This window comes from Lynx canadensis, chromosome E2 (genome assembly GCF_007474595.2).
Source record: "Lynx canadensis isolate LIC74 chromosome E2, mLynCan4.pri.v2, whole genome shotgun sequence".
Classification (NCBI taxonomy): Eukaryota; Metazoa; Chordata; class Mammalia; order Carnivora; family Felidae; genus Lynx; species Lynx canadensis.
Window position 1 is genome coordinate 61,238,081 of NC_044317.1, and position 17,911 is coordinate 61,255,991.

General features: G+C 51.6%; 2 protein-coding genes and 1 long non-coding RNA gene across 3 annotated transcripts; 2 read left to right on the plus strand and 1 right to left on the minus strand.

Annotated features, from left to right (window-relative positions):
• Positions 1–89: 89 nt before the first annotated feature.
• On the plus strand, positions 90–4,895 carry RPS5 (ribosomal protein S5). Its single transcript, XM_030297578.1, has 6 exons — positions 90–191; positions 959–1,067; positions 2,692–2,901; positions 3,062–3,190; positions 4,594–4,692; positions 4,774–4,895. The coding sequence occupies exons 2-6, from the start codon at positions 960–962 to the stop codon at positions 4,840–4,842; spliced, it is 615 nt and encodes a 204-aa protein (XP_030153438.1). The 5' UTR covers positions 90–191; position 959; the 3' UTR covers positions 4,843–4,895.
• A 1,523-nt stretch (positions 4,896–6,418) lies between these two features.
• RNF225 (ring finger protein 225) lies at positions 6,419–7,453 on the plus strand. Its single transcript, XM_030297573.1, has one exon. It carries the CDS (start codon positions 6,446–6,448, stop codon positions 7,451–7,453), a length of 1,008 nt encoding a protein of 335 aa, XP_030153433.1. The 5' UTR covers positions 6,419–6,445.
• A 2,379-nt stretch (positions 7,454–9,832) lies between these two features.
• LOC115502328 lies at positions 9,833–10,562 on the minus strand. Its single transcript, XR_003965057.1, has 2 exons — positions 10,455–10,562; positions 9,833–10,081 (listed from the first exon to the last, which is right to left on the minus strand). It is a non-coding gene; the product is annotated as an uncharacterized LOC115502328 (long non-coding RNA).
• Between the last annotated feature and the right edge of the window lie 7,349 nt (positions 10,563–17,911).

Genomic DNA, 17,911 nt, shown 5'->3' on the forward strand with positions numbered 1-17,911 from the left:
GCCTTCACATTCTTGTTCCGGATTGGCCCTTGAACAAACCGTGTCATTTTGCGCACGCATTGTCCCCGCTGACCCGGAAGTTTTCACCTTAGTTAAAAGCGTCGGCCCGCGACTCGCGGTCTCTTCCTGTCTGTGCCAGGGCAGCGCGTGGTGCACGCCGAGCGATTGTGACTCCCCGGCTGCGCCCCCAGGTGAGGCGGCCGCGGGGTTGGGGGTCCGAGGGACGATTCAGGATCTTTTGGGGAGTCCTCATCGATCCTCGAGGCCCGGGGCTTCCCTGGGGGGTGGGCTCTTTCATTTCTCTGGAAAATGTGCTGAGAAAACGCGGAGGCGAAGGAAAGTTATTCTTTCTTTGGCGTTCCGCTACCTCCGTAGCTTTACCCTGCAGCAGGGCTCGGATATAGTGGTTTGGCCCCTGCAGGCATACTTTGAAATAGGACGTTGCTGTTATTTTTATATGCGTGATGCACTTTGTGGCATATACACGGTTTTCTCTTTAGTAGCAGCCCCTTGGTGCTTGCCAAATGCCCCCTTGGTGTCGGACACGAGCGGTAGCCTTTGATTATGCACGGAATTCGTGTAGTGATCTTGATGACAGATAAACGGTTCTATTTTATGGAAGAGGGAGCAGAGTCTAAATTAGTTTGACACTCCTAGCGTGGCAGAGCTCGTTAATCACGTGGCTGGGATTTGAACTTGAGCGGGTGCAATGTTACGGTATTTGACATCTACTGTCTCGATACGGCCCGCGCAGCAGCTGTTGGCCCAGGCCTGCCACCAGCTCTCCTTGGTGAGAGACAGCTGTTTCTTGCTGACAGCTAACTGGTTCTTCTAAGACTCAGAAAGATGGACCCGGATGTTTACAGCCTTTCTTGGTTCCACATAACTTCCCAACTTACAGGTTGTGGGTTAGTCTCACAGTGGTGGGTGTGCTTGGGCTCTGACAGTCTGTTCCTAGGATGACGGAGTGGGAGACAGCTGCACCTGCAGTGGCGGAGACCCCTGACATCAAGCTCTTTGGGAAATGGAGCACCGATGATGTGCAGATCAATGACATTTCCTTGCAGGTGAGGGGGCTGTGTGGTGGTTGTGCTACCCAGTTGGGTTTTGGGGCACACACGGATTCTTTCAGGAGGGGTCCCTGGAAACTTGTAGCTGTAAAGTTGAAAACCTGACTGGTAAAGGAGGGCTCCCTGGACCATCACACCTACATGTCCATTTTTTCCTTGTGTTCTTTTCATCTGTACACAAGATGGTTCCTTTCTCAGAGGTCACATCACATCCCACAGAGTTTTTGTGTGGGTGTTTTGGGGTTTTTTTGTTGTTTGTTTTTGGATCATTATTTTGCATGTGAAAATCCAGTTGTCCCAACACTATTTGGTTTTTGTTTTCAGAGTTTTGTGCATTTTACTTAGCAAATTTAGGCTATAAGTTGTCTTAAGTTAAATCTTTTATACATTATAATAAGTTTGTCTGAATGCCACCATATGTTGAAAAGAATATTTCCCCTATTGAATGGTTTTAGTATCATTGAAAATAAATTGAGCCTAGCTATATGATATGGGTTTATTTTTGGACTCAATTCTTTTCTGTTCTGTAAATCTATCCTTAAGCCAGTACCACACTGTCTTGATCATTGTAGTTTTGTAGTAGGTTTTGAAATCAGGAAGTCAGTGGGAGTCCTCCCAGTTTGTCTTAACCCCTATATTGTTTTACGGTGGGCCTCATTAGGACTTTTGTGGGCCTTTTGTTAAAAAGAAATTATGTTTTGTAATTTCATTGGTATAAAGGCAAATACGATTTGGATTGTTTTTATTCCTTTTTCATTTTAAAAGAAACGAAAACATTTTTTGTTGTTTCTATACATATCATGGGATCTAGGCACTGTGCCTCATGGAGGATTCGGTCCTGCTTTCCACCCCGGATATTTTGTAGTTCTGTTTTCCTTCATTTCTTTGTTCTGCGAGGGCTAGATAGCAAATATTTTAGTCTTTGTGGGTCATATGTGGTAGATATGTGTTGCGAGTGTAAGTGATGGAATGATCTTTGGGTGTATTTCATAGCGGAACAATTGACAATAGTTGTCTTCATGTACATGTAGTTCCTCTGATTCCAACACCCCTGAACGTTTTGGTGTTTTCTAGACATTTTCCTTAGAAATGATACATGTGTATATAGGAGAGATTGACGAATAATTGTGTGTGTGTTTAGAGAGAGTGGGGAAGGTGATGGAGAGAGGGAGACACAGAATCCAAAGCAGACTCCAGGCTCTGAGCTGTCAGCACAGAGCCCGACACGGGCTCCAACTGGTGAACCATGAGTTCGTGACCTGAGCTGACGTCGGACGCTTAACTGACTGAGCCACCCAGGTGCCCCAAATAATTGTTTTAAAACAGTAGTTCTCTGGAGTGGTTTCCCCCCATCTCCTTTAGGGGACAGATGGCAATGTTGGCTTACATTTTTGGGTGTTGAAACTGAGAAGGGTGTTACTAGCATACCGGATGCTGCTAAACATCCTGCAGTGTGTGGGGCAGCCCTTACACAAAGAATGTTCTGATTTAAAATGTCTGTGTCTATCCAGCTGTGCTGGATAGCTCTGGGGGCTATCCAGAGGTGGTGCTCAGTCCTTCTGGTTCCTGGCCATCCTGCTCCTGACCATGATCCCTCCATCCTCTCTCCCTGCTGCCCTAGGATTACATTGCGGTGAAGGAGAAGTATGCCAAGTACCTGCCCCACAGTGCAGGACGCTACGCGGCCAAGCGCTTCCGCAAGGCACAGTGCCCCATTGTGGAGCGCCTCACCAACTCAATGATGATGCATGGCCGTAACAATGGCAAGAAGCTCATGACCGTGCGCATTGTTAAGCATGCCTTCGAGATCATCCATCTGCTCACTGGTGAGGTAGGGCTCTGAGGCCTGATGAGGCAGAGAGTGCCCTTAGTACACCATAAACCCAACAGCTACCCCATGACAAGCATGCCGGGGTCTGCCAAGTTTTAGGAGTGAGGACACCGGGGAGGGACGTAGGTTGGGTGTCAGGTTCATGGCTGCCTTCTCTTAGAACCCCCTGCAGGTCTTGGTGAATGCGATTATTAACAGCGGTCCCCGGGAGGACTCAACCCGCATTGGACGAGCTGGAACAGTGAGGCGTCAGGCTGTCGACGTGTCCCCCCTGCGCCGTGTGAATCAGGTGGGCCTGGGGCTTTAGGCACATATGGATTGACGGGAACACCACTGGGCTCCGGGAACACCACTGGGCTCCGGTGTGGTTCTGCCTGGGGCAGATTGGCAAGTGGGAAGGTTTGTCCTGCCTGTGTGTTTTACTCAAAGCGGCCTTTCCTCCAGGAAGCCTTCCTGCATTTCCATCCCTCTGATGGCAGATTCTAGCTCTGGCCCCTTCCCTGAGCAACAGTTGCCTGAGGCACAGTTTCATTTGAGTGTATTTTTACATACCATGTGTGGGTATATATTTTTTCACACACCATTTGAGAATCAGTTGCAGGCATTGTAAACATTTTCCCCTTAACACTTCAGTGGATGTCTCCTAGGAACAAGGATATTCTGTCCCCACCATCATCCTCAAGGAGTTTAACAGTGGTAGAATTATCTGATCATCCCATCACTGCAGCTGTCCCTAGCATACCTTACAGTTGTCTATTTACTTTCTTTTTTTAAATGTTTATTTTTTAATGTTCGTGTGTTTTAATTTTTTTTTAATGTTTATTTTAGAGCATGCACGAGTCAGCGGCGGGGGAGGGGTGGGGGGGAGCAGGGGGCAGTGCAGACAGAGGAGACAGAATCTGAAGCAGGCTCCAGGCTCTGAGCTGTCAGTACAGAGCCCTTTGTGGAGCTTTAACTCACAAACTGAGGTAATGACCTGAGCCAAAGTCGGATGCCTGAGCCACCCAGGTGACCCTAATGTTTATTTTAGAGAGAGCTCGGGGGGAAAGGGGCAGAGAGGGGTACAGAGGGTTGGAAACTGGCTCTGTGCTGACAGCAGAGAGCCTGATGCAGGGCTCTAATTCACAAACTGTGACAACATAGCCTGAGCTGAAGTTGGACGTTTACCCAACTGAGCCACCCAGGTGCCTGTCTTAATGTTTCTTTGTTTTTGTGAGAGTACATGCACGAGTGGGGGAGGAGCAGAGAAGGGGAGACACGATCCCAAGCTGGGCTCTGCGCTGATAGCAGAAAGCCCATTGTGGGGCTTGTATTCATGAACTGTGAGCCGAAGTCAGATGCTTATCCAGCTGAGCCACCCAGGTGCCCCTATAATAGCTGTCCATTTTTAATCGGAGGTCCAGGTCAAGAGCACACACTGCATTGCATTTCCCTGGGGTGGTGGGTTTCAAATCTCCTGTAATCAGGAGCTTTTGTGCCTACGCTTGTTTTTGTGGCCCTTGGTCTGATCCCAGATAGGCAGCATGCCACCTGGGCAGCCTGTGGGCTCCTGCTGTGTCTTGACTCAGTGGGCCAGTGGATGGCAACATGGTAACTGACATTTGTTAGGATCACAGAGTACTGGAGGACAGTGGTCCTATCTGCTTTGGGGCACCCCTGCCCCCAGGCTTAACTGACCCCTGTGCTCCCTAGGCCATCTGGCTGCTGTGCACAGGTGCCCGTGAGGCCGCCTTCCGGAACATCAAGACCATTGCTGAGTGCCTAGCAGATGAGCTCATCAATGCAGCCAAGGTGAGTGAGGACACTGGGGTGGGGGTCAGTTCAAGAAAAGGCTCTTCCAACATTCCAGACTAACCATCTACTTCCTTGCAGGGCTCCTCCAATTCCTATGCTATCAAGAAGAAGGATGAGCTGGAACGTGTGGCCAAGTCCAACCGTTGATCTCCTGGCTATGGCTCCAATAAATCTGTCTGCTCTTGGGGCAGCCTCACCCACCTGTGCCAATGTCTGTCCTTGTGTGGCTCCAGGAACTGGAGTGGGGATGGCAGTGTCCTGAGGAGCTGCCCACACTTCTGGCATGTGTTTTGGTCTGTGGGGACCTGGGATCAGCAGGGAAATATTCTGTCCAGGAAGCACCACTGACTCAGGACCATGGCACCCCGGGGTGCCAGCCTGGCCACCTGGAGTGTTCCGTGGATGTTGGAAATGAGACGGGTGGGGTTGTCCTGGCAGAGGTGTCACTCTAGTCTGGGGAGGGGCTTGGTGGTTGTCCATGATATCTGGGTGGCTACCCACCATCCTGAGAGGCATGTTCCCTGGAAGGAGCTCCAGGGAGAGGAATCCAAGGCCACAACACTTTCCAGCCCCCTGTCTGCTTGTTTGAAAGGGGCCAGCTCTGTCCAGTCCACTGTTGTGTCTGCCCACCTTCCACCCCGGGACTCCAGAGGTTCCTTGGTTCTGGCCAGGTTCCCCCAGGGGTTCCAGGCTGCCTCCCCAGTCATTTTGGGTGGTCAACACTGCAACCCAATCCTGGGCATCCTGTAGAGCCACTGCCACACTAGGCTTCTGATTGTACTAGGTGGCTGGGAAGTGGGTTCCTGAGGTGTTGAAGGCTTGGTTGCAGGGGTGTGGGATGTTAGGGGGGGGATTATTGCCCACCCACGAGGCCAGATTCTCCCTGCCCTGTCAGTCTGCCATCCCTCACCTGCCGCCCCCAACATCCGGCCAAGGTCAGGCTTGGTGTTCCTGCTGGAGGGACCTGTCTGGGGGGGCGGGGCAGGTGGTCAAACAGGTCTGGTGGGTACCTTGGGAACCTGGGATCTGGAGGGAGTGGTACCAAGGCAGCACCCTCCTGCAGGGAGGGGCACCTAGTATGCAGTTGCTGGTAGGCAGAGGACCGGGGTCAGAATTGGAAGGGACGTGCCAGCCAAAGGGAGGAGGCATCAACAGGTAGGAAGAGCCCAAAGGTCAGCTGGGGTCTGTCATTGTCTAGTTGGGACCCTCTCACCTGTTGGGCTTCCAACATTGCTCTGTGCTGCTGGGCTCCCAATCCTGGAGTTTGGGTGTCCTCTTCCCTCATCTTCCTCTCCTGGAGTCTGGACTCCCCAGAGTCAGTTCTTTTGGTGGGTGGGGGCATCCCCTTCTTTGCTCCTCTTGGCGTTGGATCCTCCTCATTGCCTAGGGTCCTGCCTGGTGACTCAGGTCCTCTCTGCTATCCTCTCTGGGACCTTTTGAGTCTGTAACTTAGGATCTACCGGGCCCCCTGAGTCCATCCCAGTGTCTGTCCCTGTCCCCAATCCTCTGTCGTCTCATTTGTCCTGCCCCCCCCCCCTTCCCTAGTCCTGATCTACTTCCTACTTCGGACACCCTTTTCCTCTGCTCCAACCCAGAGAGTCGTTAACTTTTCCCGTCCTCTCTGCTCCTTGGCTCTGGCAACCCCCCTTTCTCTGAATGCCCCCTGCTCTAGGTTGGGCCAGCCCCTGACCTTCGTTCTTCCACCGCCTCCTTCCCTGGCTGACCGCCTCTCCCCTCAGGCCTCGTCCGGATGCCCTGCCCTCGGCCACCCTGGCTCCGCCGCCCCCGGGCCGCTCAAGGCTCAGGCCCCTGCTCCCCGGGCTCACTCTCTGTGCCACGCTCCCCGGGCAGGGGGGAGGGTGAAGACGACGACGGCGAGGAGGAGGAGGAGGAAGGGGACGGCAGCCCGGGCTCGGGCCCCATCCTGTCCCCCGCGTCTCCCGTGGAGTGCCTCATTTGCGTGTCCCCCTTCAACGGCGAGTTCAAGCTGCCCAAGCGCCTGGACTGTGGCCACGTCTTCTGCCTCGAGTGCCTGGCCCGCTTGTCCCTGGCCACGGCGGGCGGCGGGGACGCGGTGGCGTGCCCCGTGTGCCGAGCGCCCACGCGCCTGGCCCCGCGCCGCGGGCTGCCCGCTCTGCCCACGCAGCCTGGCCTGCTGCCCCGCGAGGCGCGCGCGCCGACCCCGCGCCGGGGCTCCGTGCGCTTCGACCGCCGCCGCGGCCTGCTCTACCTGCGGCCGCCGCCGCCCCCGCCCGGACCGCGCAAGTCCCGCGCCGCCCGCCCGCCGCCGCTGCCGCCGCCGCTGCGCCTCGGCCGCCCGCTGTCCCGCCGCCTCTCTCTGAGCAGCCCGGCCTGGGCCTTCAACGCGGCCGTGGCGCTGGCCGTGCTGGTGGCCGCGGGCCTGGTGGTGTCGGGCGTCTACATCTTCTTCCTCATCCCGCACGCCGCCTCCTCCGGCCCCGCGCGGCCCCAGCTGGTGGCGCTCGCCCCCGCGCCTGGCTTCTCTTGGTTCCCGCCGCGGCCCGCGCCCGGGGCGCCCTGGACCCCCGCCTGGACGCCGCACCCCACGGGCCGTGACCTGGACACCGCCCTGCCGGGGGCTGCGGAGTATGCGCCGCAGCCCGAAGGGGGCTCCGAGGACACGGCGGAGGGCGAGGGGTCGCCGGCCAGGGCCCCGAGCCGCACGTGGAGGGCAGGGGCTGGGCCCGGCTGGGCCCCGCGGGGACGGGGCGCGAGGAGGGTGTGGGGGCCGCAGTAAACGCATCTGTGCTCCGGGTCCTATCTTCAGGCCTGGGGACCTCCGTGTCACTCTGGTGGGGCCCTGCCAGGACCCCTTGCCACGATTCTCGTGGAGGCCTTGGTAAGGTGCGTCCCTTACCGATCGCCCACTTCTCCAGAAGGAGGCCTGGTGGGATCATTCCAGACAGCATCACCACAAAGCAGGGACCCTCTCAAGGACTACCCCCTGCCTTCATTCCCACAAGGGGCCCTCAGAGAGCACCCATGACCCCAATCCCTGTGGACATCCGGCAGCTGAGGCTGCCCTGATCCCCATCTTTATAAAGGTCCTGCTGGGAGCCACTCCAAAGCCTGGTCTCCATTAGGATCCAGTGGGAAGTACCCTTGATCCTCATCCCTCGTGGCAGTCCACCTGGAGAGCCCCTCTGACCAGAATGGTGCAGGTACCCTGCTAGGGACACCATCAGCCCTGATCACAGGGCTCGACTAAGTGTACCCCCAGTCATCAGACCCCTGGGGGAGCACCCTCAGCAAGCAGCTGGGGCTGAAGGCTCTGATTTACCCACCCTTGGGACTCACTGGAGGTTGCTGGGGCCCCCCATCTTTGGAGGCAAAGCTGCTGCTGCTGCTGCTGCTGCTGTTAGTCTCTGGCCATGGTCTGGCCCAGCCCATTGTAGTCCTCCCTCTCCCCCCTTCCTCCCTCCCCCCTCCTCCCTCCCCCACCAATCCCTACGGAGGCTGTGGAGTTTTCCACTCTGCTGCTTACAGGCTGGGTCTGGGTGGCATCCAGCTGTTTCCATGCTGGTCCTTTGTTGCCTCTCTGTAGACATAGCTGGGACTTGAGCTTGGAGGGGCAGCGGTGGCCTGGCCAGGATTTAGGAGGGACAGATAGAGCCTGAGCCTCAAAGACTAGCTCCCACTTGGTCCTGAGTACCAATTTGCAATGGGAGCCTCCACAACTCCAATGGGTCATGGCTTCTGGGACCCTCCTGAAATGCTGTGGGGGCAGCTGTGGTCACCTAGGCTTAAAGAGGCTAAGGTTGCCCTCTAGGTCAATGTCACATGATTTTGGGGGTGGGTGTTCCTGGATCTCCCTGGCCTGCTGGCAGGTATCCTGGCCACCTTAGGTTCTAGAACCTCCATCACCCCCATCTGCGCTCAGTTATTGCACCTCTTCCTCCAGGGCTCTATCAACCTTTTTTGGCATCCTTGCCATTCCCCTAGGTGAAGCTTCAGCCCTCCCTGTGGACGGCAGCCTGCAGGGTTCCTGTCCTCCTCCTCTCAGAAGCCTTCCCTGCTAATGTCCCTGCAGGGTAGATGGGTAGATGGCAGCCGCCTGCTACACAAACTGAACACGGGCCTTCTGTTCCCCCCAGGTCCTGGAGCCCACATCCTGTCTCACTTTGCCCAGGGTTGGGGTTCTGTGTTTTGTGGGTGGGAATCCAGCATTTTCCAGAGAGCAAAATGACTGCTATGGGGCTGGAGGCTCCTGTTTGACTTGTTTACATCTGTGTCCTCAGTGCCTGGCATACAGAGGGGGGCCAAATAGTATCCTGGGGAGTGACAGCATTGCAGGTGACAAAGAGGCAGCCCAGGAATGCCTATGGGCACTCCAGGCCCAACTGTCTCCCAGTCGCCCCGATCTAGGCATGTCGGCAGAGCTCCTTTTGATACAAGCTGCTCCTTCCAGGTGGAAAGCCAGAGGGGGAACATCAGGACATTGAAGGGAGTGTCTTCCCAGACCAGTTCTTGTTGCACACCCAGGTGTCAACGTCACCCACAGGGGCTGGGGGCGGTGTGCTGGGTCACTGAGCAGTCATAGCCCAGCCCACTCAGGGAAGGAGGGGACTTGGTCAGGCAAGAACAGGTTGGTGGTCTGTATTCGTTTTCTCTGGCTGCTGCAACAAATCACCACCAACTGAGTTCCTTAGAACAACACACGTTAAGTATCTTATAGTTCTGCAGGCCTGGATTCTTGAAATCAATTTTGCCTGGATAAAATCAAGTGTCCTCAGGGCTTACTTCTCTGGAGGCTCCAAGAGAGAATGTCCTTAGCTTTTCCATCTTCTTGAGCTGCATTCCTTGGCTTCTTCCTCTATCTCCATATTTTATTTTATTTTATTTTATTTTTTAAGTTAACTATGTCTCACGTGGGGCTTAAAATCACAAACCCAAAGTCAAGAGTCCTGCGCTCTACTGACTGAACCAGCACGCTCTATCTTCAAAGGCAGCAGCCTAGCAGCTTCAGATCTCTCTCTGATCTGCCTCCCTCTTTCACTTATAAGGACACTGTGATTGCATTGAGCCCACCCAGATAATCCCAATTTCCTCAGCTCAACATCCGCATCTGCAAAGTCCATTTTGCCATGTAAGGTAACAGATTCACAGATTCTGGGGATTAGGATGTGGCTATCTTTGGGGGACATTATTCAGCTTAGCATAAGGTCTCAGATATCCCTCTTCTCCTTCCTTCCCTCCTCCACCCCAGGCTGGGAAAGTGGAGAGGGTCAGGAGTTGGGCCCAGCTGGGGGTGTCAGAAAGGGGCCCTTAGCTGGTGGTGCACAGAAGGGGGAGAGACAATGCTGTCTGCTTGGGAGGAGACCTCAGAAATGTATCTTCAAAACAGCTGGCATCGAGGTAAGGGGACCTGGAACAGGAAGGTGGTGGCTGAGGGCAGTGGGCAGGGCTGGCCCCTCCCCCCTGTCCTAACTAGCTTCCTCTTAGGGGCTAGGGAGAGTAAGAGAGTGCTTGTCCACTCTCACAAATGGAAACCTGAAGCCTCAGTCTTTCTTGCCTTTAAATGAGGCTGATGACCGATTCCAGGGGTCCTGAGCATTCCTGTCCACCAATTACTACCTTGATGCCTGCCCACCTGCTGCCCACAAACAAAAGGAGCTGCCCCAAACCACACTGGGTGACTCCTCCCCATCCTTGCCTACCAGCCTGTGTGGCCACCCAGAGCTGTGCTCTCCCAGCCCTCTCTCTGCCCACTGCAACCCTGCTGCATCACCACCCCTCACCAGCCCCAGGCTTGCTCCTTCTTCTAGGCCCTGGTGCCTCTGACTACCCAGAGAGGGGGCATCAACCTCAATGCCTTGCATGGTGCCAGAGATGCCAGACGTTTGTTCTTTTCTCTGTAAAATGGACAATAAACATTTTACCTGCAGGAAAATTTTGTTAATCTACAAGTATTTATTGAGCACCTGCTGTGTACCAAGGGTGCCTGGGGACACCTCAGGAACAAAGAGGGCTCTCACGTGCCAGATGACATCCATAAAGCCGAGCAGAGGGGCCATCATCTTGGCCACACTCCCTTCCTTGTCAAGCTCGTGGAGCCCCCGACTCCCCAAACCTTTCCCAGGGCGTCCCCCAGCTCTCCCTCCCATGCTCTCCGAAGGGCCCCCGGGTACTCCATTCTACAGGGATCCCGCCCGCCTCTTCTGATTGGAGTCAAGGAGGCTCCTGCTTACTCCAAACCCGACCCTGACCATCAGGCATCCTTTCGTGTTGAGACCAAGCGAACAAAGGCCTCAGAGGGCCCTCGCCGGACCCTGAGAGCAGCAGTGTCCAGGTGACATATGGGGAAACTGAGGCTGATGGGCTGGGCAGGACGTGGATTTGAACAAAGACTACAGAGCTTTCTGCAAAACACTTTCTCCCCTCAACTCCACGCCCTGGCGGGGCAGCCTTGGTTTTTTCCCTTCCCTGGAGGTGCAGTGGAAGTTCTCTCTCAGTGCTTGGAGTCTTCCCTCCTCGCTAAGACGAGCAGCAGGCCAGGGGAGCTTGGGAGAGCTTCTAGCATTCCCGGCTGGGGGGCCACAGGAAGAGGGAGAGGTGAACAACAAACAAAAGACCCAGATACCTCAAACGCCTTAATGTAAGAAAAGGGGCAGATTTTGCGATCGCCTTTGTGGCGCTTCTGCTGGGTACCAGGCCCAGCGCTCTGGACACACAGGCCCATGCCCTCGCAGGGCTCACGCCGGACACGAGGTGGTGGACAGGGACTAAACTCGATTTGCACAGAGATAATACAATTATGGATAAATGTTAACACAGACAAACGTGAACGCAGGCAGATTAGATCGCGAGGTTTCCAGTGGAGGCAAGCGCCAGAGGAAGACCCCAAATGTGCGCAGGGCCGGTGGACCTGCCTGACTCTGAGGCACTCTCACTAAAGCTAACCACACATTCAGATTAGACCCGGCAAGTGCTAAGATCCTCCCATCCCAGAAGGGAGACTGGGGCTGGGTCAGGGAGCATCTCCACTAGGAGCCCAACTTGGCGGTGCAATCCTGGACGTCTCCTCCAGGCTGCCGCCCCCTCTGCGCTGGCAGTCTCTGCAGAGGCTTGGAGCCACAGTGGCCTGAGCGACCTGTGACCTGAGTTCTGCCTCCCTGGGGCACGGGGCAGGGATGCTTCACTTTAATAGCCCGGGAAAACTTTGGGTACAGGGTATAGGACTTTTTCAAAGAAACTTCTAGAAGTCTACTCTTTCCTTTTTAGTTTTTTTAGAGAGAGGGAGAGAGAGTACATGTGAGCAAGGGAGAGGGTCAGAGAGAGAGAAAATGGGGATCTTAAGCAGGCTCCATGCTCAGTGTAGAGCCTGATGCAGGGCTTGATCCCGCGACCCCGGGATCATGACCCGCGACCCTGGGATCGTGACCTGGGCCGAAATCAAGGCTGCCACTCAATAAACTGAGCCAGCCAGTCGCCCCAGCTCTGTAACTTCTTAATTAGGATCCAGCAAACTTTTTGTGTAAAGGGCCAGATCATAAATATTTTCGCCTTTGTGGGCTGGGCAGTTTCTAGTCACTACTCTGTCACTGTAGCGTGAAAGAAGCCATAGACAATATGTAAATGCATGGCTACGACTGTGTTCTAATAAAACTCTATTACCACCTTATAGCACCCAGAATGGCTAGTATCAAAAGACAAGAAATAACAAGTATTGGCAAGGATGTGAAGACAAAGGAACCCTCGTGCACTGTTGACAGGAATGTAAATTGGTGCATCCACTGTGGAAAACAGTATGGAGGTTCCTCAAAAAATTAAAAATAGAAGGGACACCTGGCTGGCTCAGTCGGTGGAGCATGCAACTCTTGATTTCAGGGTTGTGAGTTCAAGCCCTGTGCTGGGTGTAGAGATTACTTAAAAAATAAAAATCTTTGGGGTGCCTGGGTGGCTCAGTCAGTTAAGCCTCTGACTCTTGATCTCAACTCAAGTTTTGATCTCAAGGTCATGAGTTCAAGACCCATGTTGGGCTCTGGACTAGGCCTGGAGCCTACTTAAAAATAATAATAATAAATAAATTTTTTAAATCTTAAAAAAATTAAAAATAGAGATACTGCACAATCCAGTAATTTACTGAGGAAAATGAAAACAATTTGAAAATATATGCATCCCTATGTTTTTTTGCAGCATTACTTACAAAAGCCAAGATATGAAAGCAACCCTAATGTCCATCAATAGATGCATGGATAAAAAAGATGTGGTGTAAATATGATGAAATATTACTCAGCCATAAAAAAAGAATGAGATCTAGGGGCGCCTGGGTGGCGCAGTCGGTTAAAGCGTCCGACTTCAGCCAGGTCACGATCTTGCAGTCCGTGAGTTCGAGCCCCGCGTCGGGCTCTGGGCTGATGGCTCAGAACCTGGAGCCTGTTTCTGATTCTGTGTCTCCCTCTCTCTCTGCCCCTCCCCCGTTCATGCTCTGTCTCTCTCTGTCCCAAAAATAAATAAATGTTGAAAAAAAAATTAAAAAAAAAAAAAAGAATGAGATCTTGCCATTTGCAAAAATATGGACGGACCTACATGGTATTATGCTAAGTGAAATAAGTCAGAGAAAGACAAATACCATATGATTTCACTTGTATGTGGACTCTAAAAACAAAACAAATGAACAAACAAAAAAAGCAGAAATAAACCCGTAAATACAGAGAACAAACTAGTGGTTGCCATAGAGGAGAGGGGACAGGGGATGAGCAAAATGGGTGAAGGGGAAGGGAGGTAGAGGCTTCCAGTTATGGAATTAATAAGTCATGGCAATAAAAGGTACAAGATAGGAAATATGGTCAAGGGTACAGTAATAGCGTTGTACGGTGACAGATGGTGGCTACACTTGTGGCGAGCATAACGTAATATATAGACTTGCTGAATGGCTACATTGTACATCTGAAACTAATGTAACATTGTGTGTCAACTATACTCAGTAAAAACTCTATTTATGGATGCTAAAATCTGAATTTAATGTAATTTTCATATGTTACAAAATGGTGTTCTTTTGATTTTTTTCAACCATAAAAAATGTAAAAACCATTCTTAGCTTGGGGGTAGTACATAAACAGGCAATGAACTGCATTTGGACCACAAGCTATAGTCTGCTCTTGCCTGTCTTAAATTACTCATGACTTTTGATTTTGATATTCGGTGAACCACAGAAGACAGTGCCCTTCTTTGAGTGGCCGTGTGCACATGGTCTGAGGAGCATTCTTTCTCTTTGAACCAGGTTGGAGTATGGTTCTTCTGACCCAGCTGGCTCTTGTTGGTCCCTACTCCATGGGTTGCAGACTTGGCTCATCGTCACAGCTGGCCCCTCCCTTGCCAAGAGGCCAGCTCAGAGCTCATTGCTTCCACCAGTTCTGGACTCCATCCCAGGCTAAGTGAAGAGCTCTGTAGTGGGTGGAATAATGCCCCCCAAAGACATTCATGTCCTCATTCCTAGAATCTGTGAGTGCTATATGGCAGAAGAAACTTTACAGATGTGATTAAGGATCTTAAAATGTGGAGATTACCCTAGATTATTTGTGCCGGGCTTCAATGCAATCACAAGTACCCTTCAAGAGGGAGGCAGAGGAGTCAGAGAAAGAAATGCGACAACAAAGACAGAGGTCAGAGTAATGGGGCCACAAGCCAAGGAGTGCAAGCAACCACCAGGAAGTGGAAGAGGCAAGTAACGGATTCTCCCCTAGAGGCTCTGGAGGGTGTATGGCCGTGGTGACACCTTGATTTTGCACTTCTAGCCTCCACAACTGTCAGACAATAAATTTCTGTGGTGTTAAGCCACCCAGCTTATGGAATTTTGTTATAGCAGGCCTAGAAAATGAATGCATCCATATTTTCGCTTTCAACCCTCTTGCCACTTCTGCTCTCTGTCCCTTCCTGCCCCTGCCTCTGCCCTATCTCTCTCTCCTCCACCTCTCATTCCTCTCACCGCTCCCTCTAGTGTTTTCCAGATTTGGTCTTCACTTAGTATATTATGAGATATGTTCATAATGTTCATATCCTTAAACTGTTCTCAAATACTGGATACTCAGTTTCAACTGGACTTTCCTGTGCTTGAACACACCCTTCTGCACAACATTTACAAATTTCTAACAGGGCTGTGCTGAAAACCATTTATAGAGGTGTATATTGGAGCATCTGCCTTTTCTCCATGTTCTGTACTTCATTCTTGTATCCTTGTCCCTCGTGAGGCCTCCTACATTCTCTGATCTTGCACATCAGCCTCTTAACCTGATTGGAACCTCCTCAATGGAGTTATTCTTAGTGTTTTTAACACATTTATGATGGAACTGCCCCATTCAACCAAAGTCACCATGGACTTTGTCAGCATTTCTTCACTGTCAGCTTGTTGGCATTGAGTGGAGGATGAGGAGGCAAATTTCAAGCAGACTGTTTTCATAAAAGAAGAGTCACAAATCTTCAAGGTTGGTCCTGCTACCCAGAAGATCCACCTCTGTGACATATGTAATCCAGTCTTGAAGATAATTTTACACCTAGCTGAGCACCACGGGGCAATCCTTGGATAGGAACCATATGTATGTAGGGATGAGGGAGAAGGTTCTAGTTCAGTGCAAAACTTTCCCAGCTCCCATCCTTCAATAATAATAATAGGAATGTCTGAGTTGCTCAGTCGGTTAAGTGTCCAACTCTTGATTTCAGCTCAGGTCATGATATCATGATTTGTGAGTTTGAGCCCTCCATCAGGCTCTGTGCTGACAGTGGGAAACCTGCTTGGGATTCTCTCTCTGCCCCTCCACTGCTCACCCACACACTCTCTCAAAATAAATAAACTTAAAAAAATATTAATAACTATGACAGTAATGTAATAACACTCATTGAGAGTTTACTAAATTCCAAGCACCATGGTTTGCCTGTCACACTTTTTTTTTTTTTTTTTTTTAAAGCTCAAATAGCCCCACAGGTAAGTCCTAGAGATGGTGAAGAGGCTAATGATAAAAGACTCCAGAGCTGGACACTCTGTGCCCTTAGACAAATAATGTGATCTTTTTGTGTCTCAGTTTCCTTCATGCCAAAACAGGGGTGAAAATAGCACAAGCTTCCCTGGTGTTTGAAAGGCTCAAAGTATATAGATAAAAGACTAGATACACAGATAAAAGACAGTGCCCAGCAGAACTCAGCATGTGCAGTGATTACTATTGTATCTGTGTTACAGATGAGGACACCAGGGCTCACAGAGGTTCCTCTACTTGACCAAGGTGACCCCTGCCCCAGTATAATTATGCTTGGAGTGGGGATGTGAACTTGGGGTTATAGGATTGCCTTGTATGCAGAGGAAGACTTTACTATTCTTATTTCATGGCCAATTTAGTAACTAATAGATTTATCAAACAATTAGCATTTTTAAACATTAAACAATCAACATTCGTAAATAACTACCAGTGGGACGAGTGAAAAATAAAAACTTAGGGATTTAAAAACAGTCGTATCCATGTTTAAATATTGTGTCCCACTCATAGGTACTCAAGTGAAATGAAAACTATATTCACAGACCAGTATACAAATATTCATAGCAATTTTATACTTTTTTTTAAATGGAAGCAACTCCAATATCCATTACTAGGATGAGTAAATACAATGTGGTACATCCATAAAATGGAATCCCATTAACCAATCAGAAGCAAAAACTTAGGGGCGCCTGGGTGGCTCAGCTGGTTAAACTGGACTTTTTTTTTTTTTTTTTTTTTTTTTTGACAGACAGAGACAGCGTGAGCGGAGGAGGGGCAGAGAGAGAAAGAAAGAGAATCCCAAGCAGGCTCCAAGCTGCCAGTGCCGAGCCCGACACAGGGCTCGAACTGAGGAATCGTGAAATCATGACCTGAGCGGAAACCGAGTGCGACGCTTAACCAACTGAGCCACCAAGGTGCCCCTAAACCGGACTCTTGATATCAGCTCAGGTTTTGATCTCATGGTCCTGAGTTCAAGCCCCATGTTAGGCTCTGCACTGGGCATGGAGCCTACTCAAAGGGGGAAAAAAAAAAACAAAAAAGTAATGACATATATGCAACACCATTGAAAGCTAGGAAAGAATGATCTTTAAGATTCCATGTATTATTCTTTTTCAAGATTTTATTTTATTTTTTTTTAATTTTTTTTCAACGTTTTTTATTTATTTTTGGGACAGAGAGAGACAGAGCACGAACGGGGGAGGGGCAGAGAGAGAGGGAGACACAGAATCGGAAACAGGCTCCAGGCTCCGAGCCATCCGCCCAGAGCCCGACGCGGGGCTCGAAGTCACGGACCGCGAGATCGTGACCTGGCTGAAGTCGGACGCCTAACCGACTGCGCCACCCAGGTGCCCCTCAAGATTTTATTTTTAAGTGATCTCTACACCCAAGATCCAGTGGGACTGGAAATCACAACCCGTATATCGAGTTACGTGTTCTACCTACTAAGCCAGCCAGGCGCCCCTGTAAGATTCCATTTACACAAATTCTAGAAAGTACAGAATTACATTTTTTCCACATTGGCTCTACTCATAAGGTGAGAGTTTTCTGAGCCCAAAGAAGAAAACATATGTGGGGCATTTTTTACTTAAGTCTTTCCCCAACGGTTGCGCATGTAAAATTCTCTGATATGAACTTGCTCCAGTAGACTTCAGAGGTGGGAGATATGACCAAGGCCCTCCGAAACTCCTTATGCACACAAGATTTTGCTCCGTGATCTCTTCAGTAGTAAAAGAGAGTTGCTTCTTCTCCAAGGACTTTCCATAAGCCACGCACTGAGAGGGCGAGTTTTCCGCGTCCACTCTCGGGATGTTCTGCATAGGGACTGTTGAGGCCTTAGCTGCCCGATAAGGGCACATACTGAGCAGTAGGAAGGCCCGGGCGGTGCACCATCTGCATCTCTGCCTACATCCAACTGTCAGTCTTCCTCCCCACACCTCCTTGTCCTCTTGCAGAGGTTCCCCAGGCATTAGTCCTTAGCTGCTCCACGCCACGGGGAACGACTCGGGGGCGGCCGCGGGCACGTGCCGGCTTCTGCTGTGGCCGCGGAGGACGCCCCCTCTCTGAGCGGCTGCACGGCCCCCGGGCGGTCCCACTATGGCTGGGGACGCCGGGGATCGAGGAGGCGGGACATTCGTCGCGGTAAAGGCGCGTTCATGGCGTGGTGGGACACCCCCCACCCCCACCCCTACACTCTCGTGCTGTCCCTGTTCCTGATTCTGCCCTTCCAG

Coding starts and splice junctions, on each gene's coding strand:
- RPS5 (XM_030297578.1), top strand. CDS start 960: ATGACGGAGTGGGAGACAGCTGCACCTGCAGTGGCGGAGACCCCTGAC. Junction 1,068..2,691: donor TCAATGACATTTCCTTGCAG/GTGAGGGGGCTG, acceptor CTGCTGCCCTAG/GATTACATTGCGGTGAAGGA. Junction 3,191..4,593: donor CCCTGCGCCGTGTGAATCAG/GTGGGCCTGGGG, acceptor TGTGCTCCCTAG/GCCATCTGGCTGCTGTGCAC.
- RNF225 (XM_030297573.1), top strand. CDS start 6,446: ATGCCCTGCCCTCGGCCACCCTGGCTCCGCCGCCCCCGGGCCGCTCAA.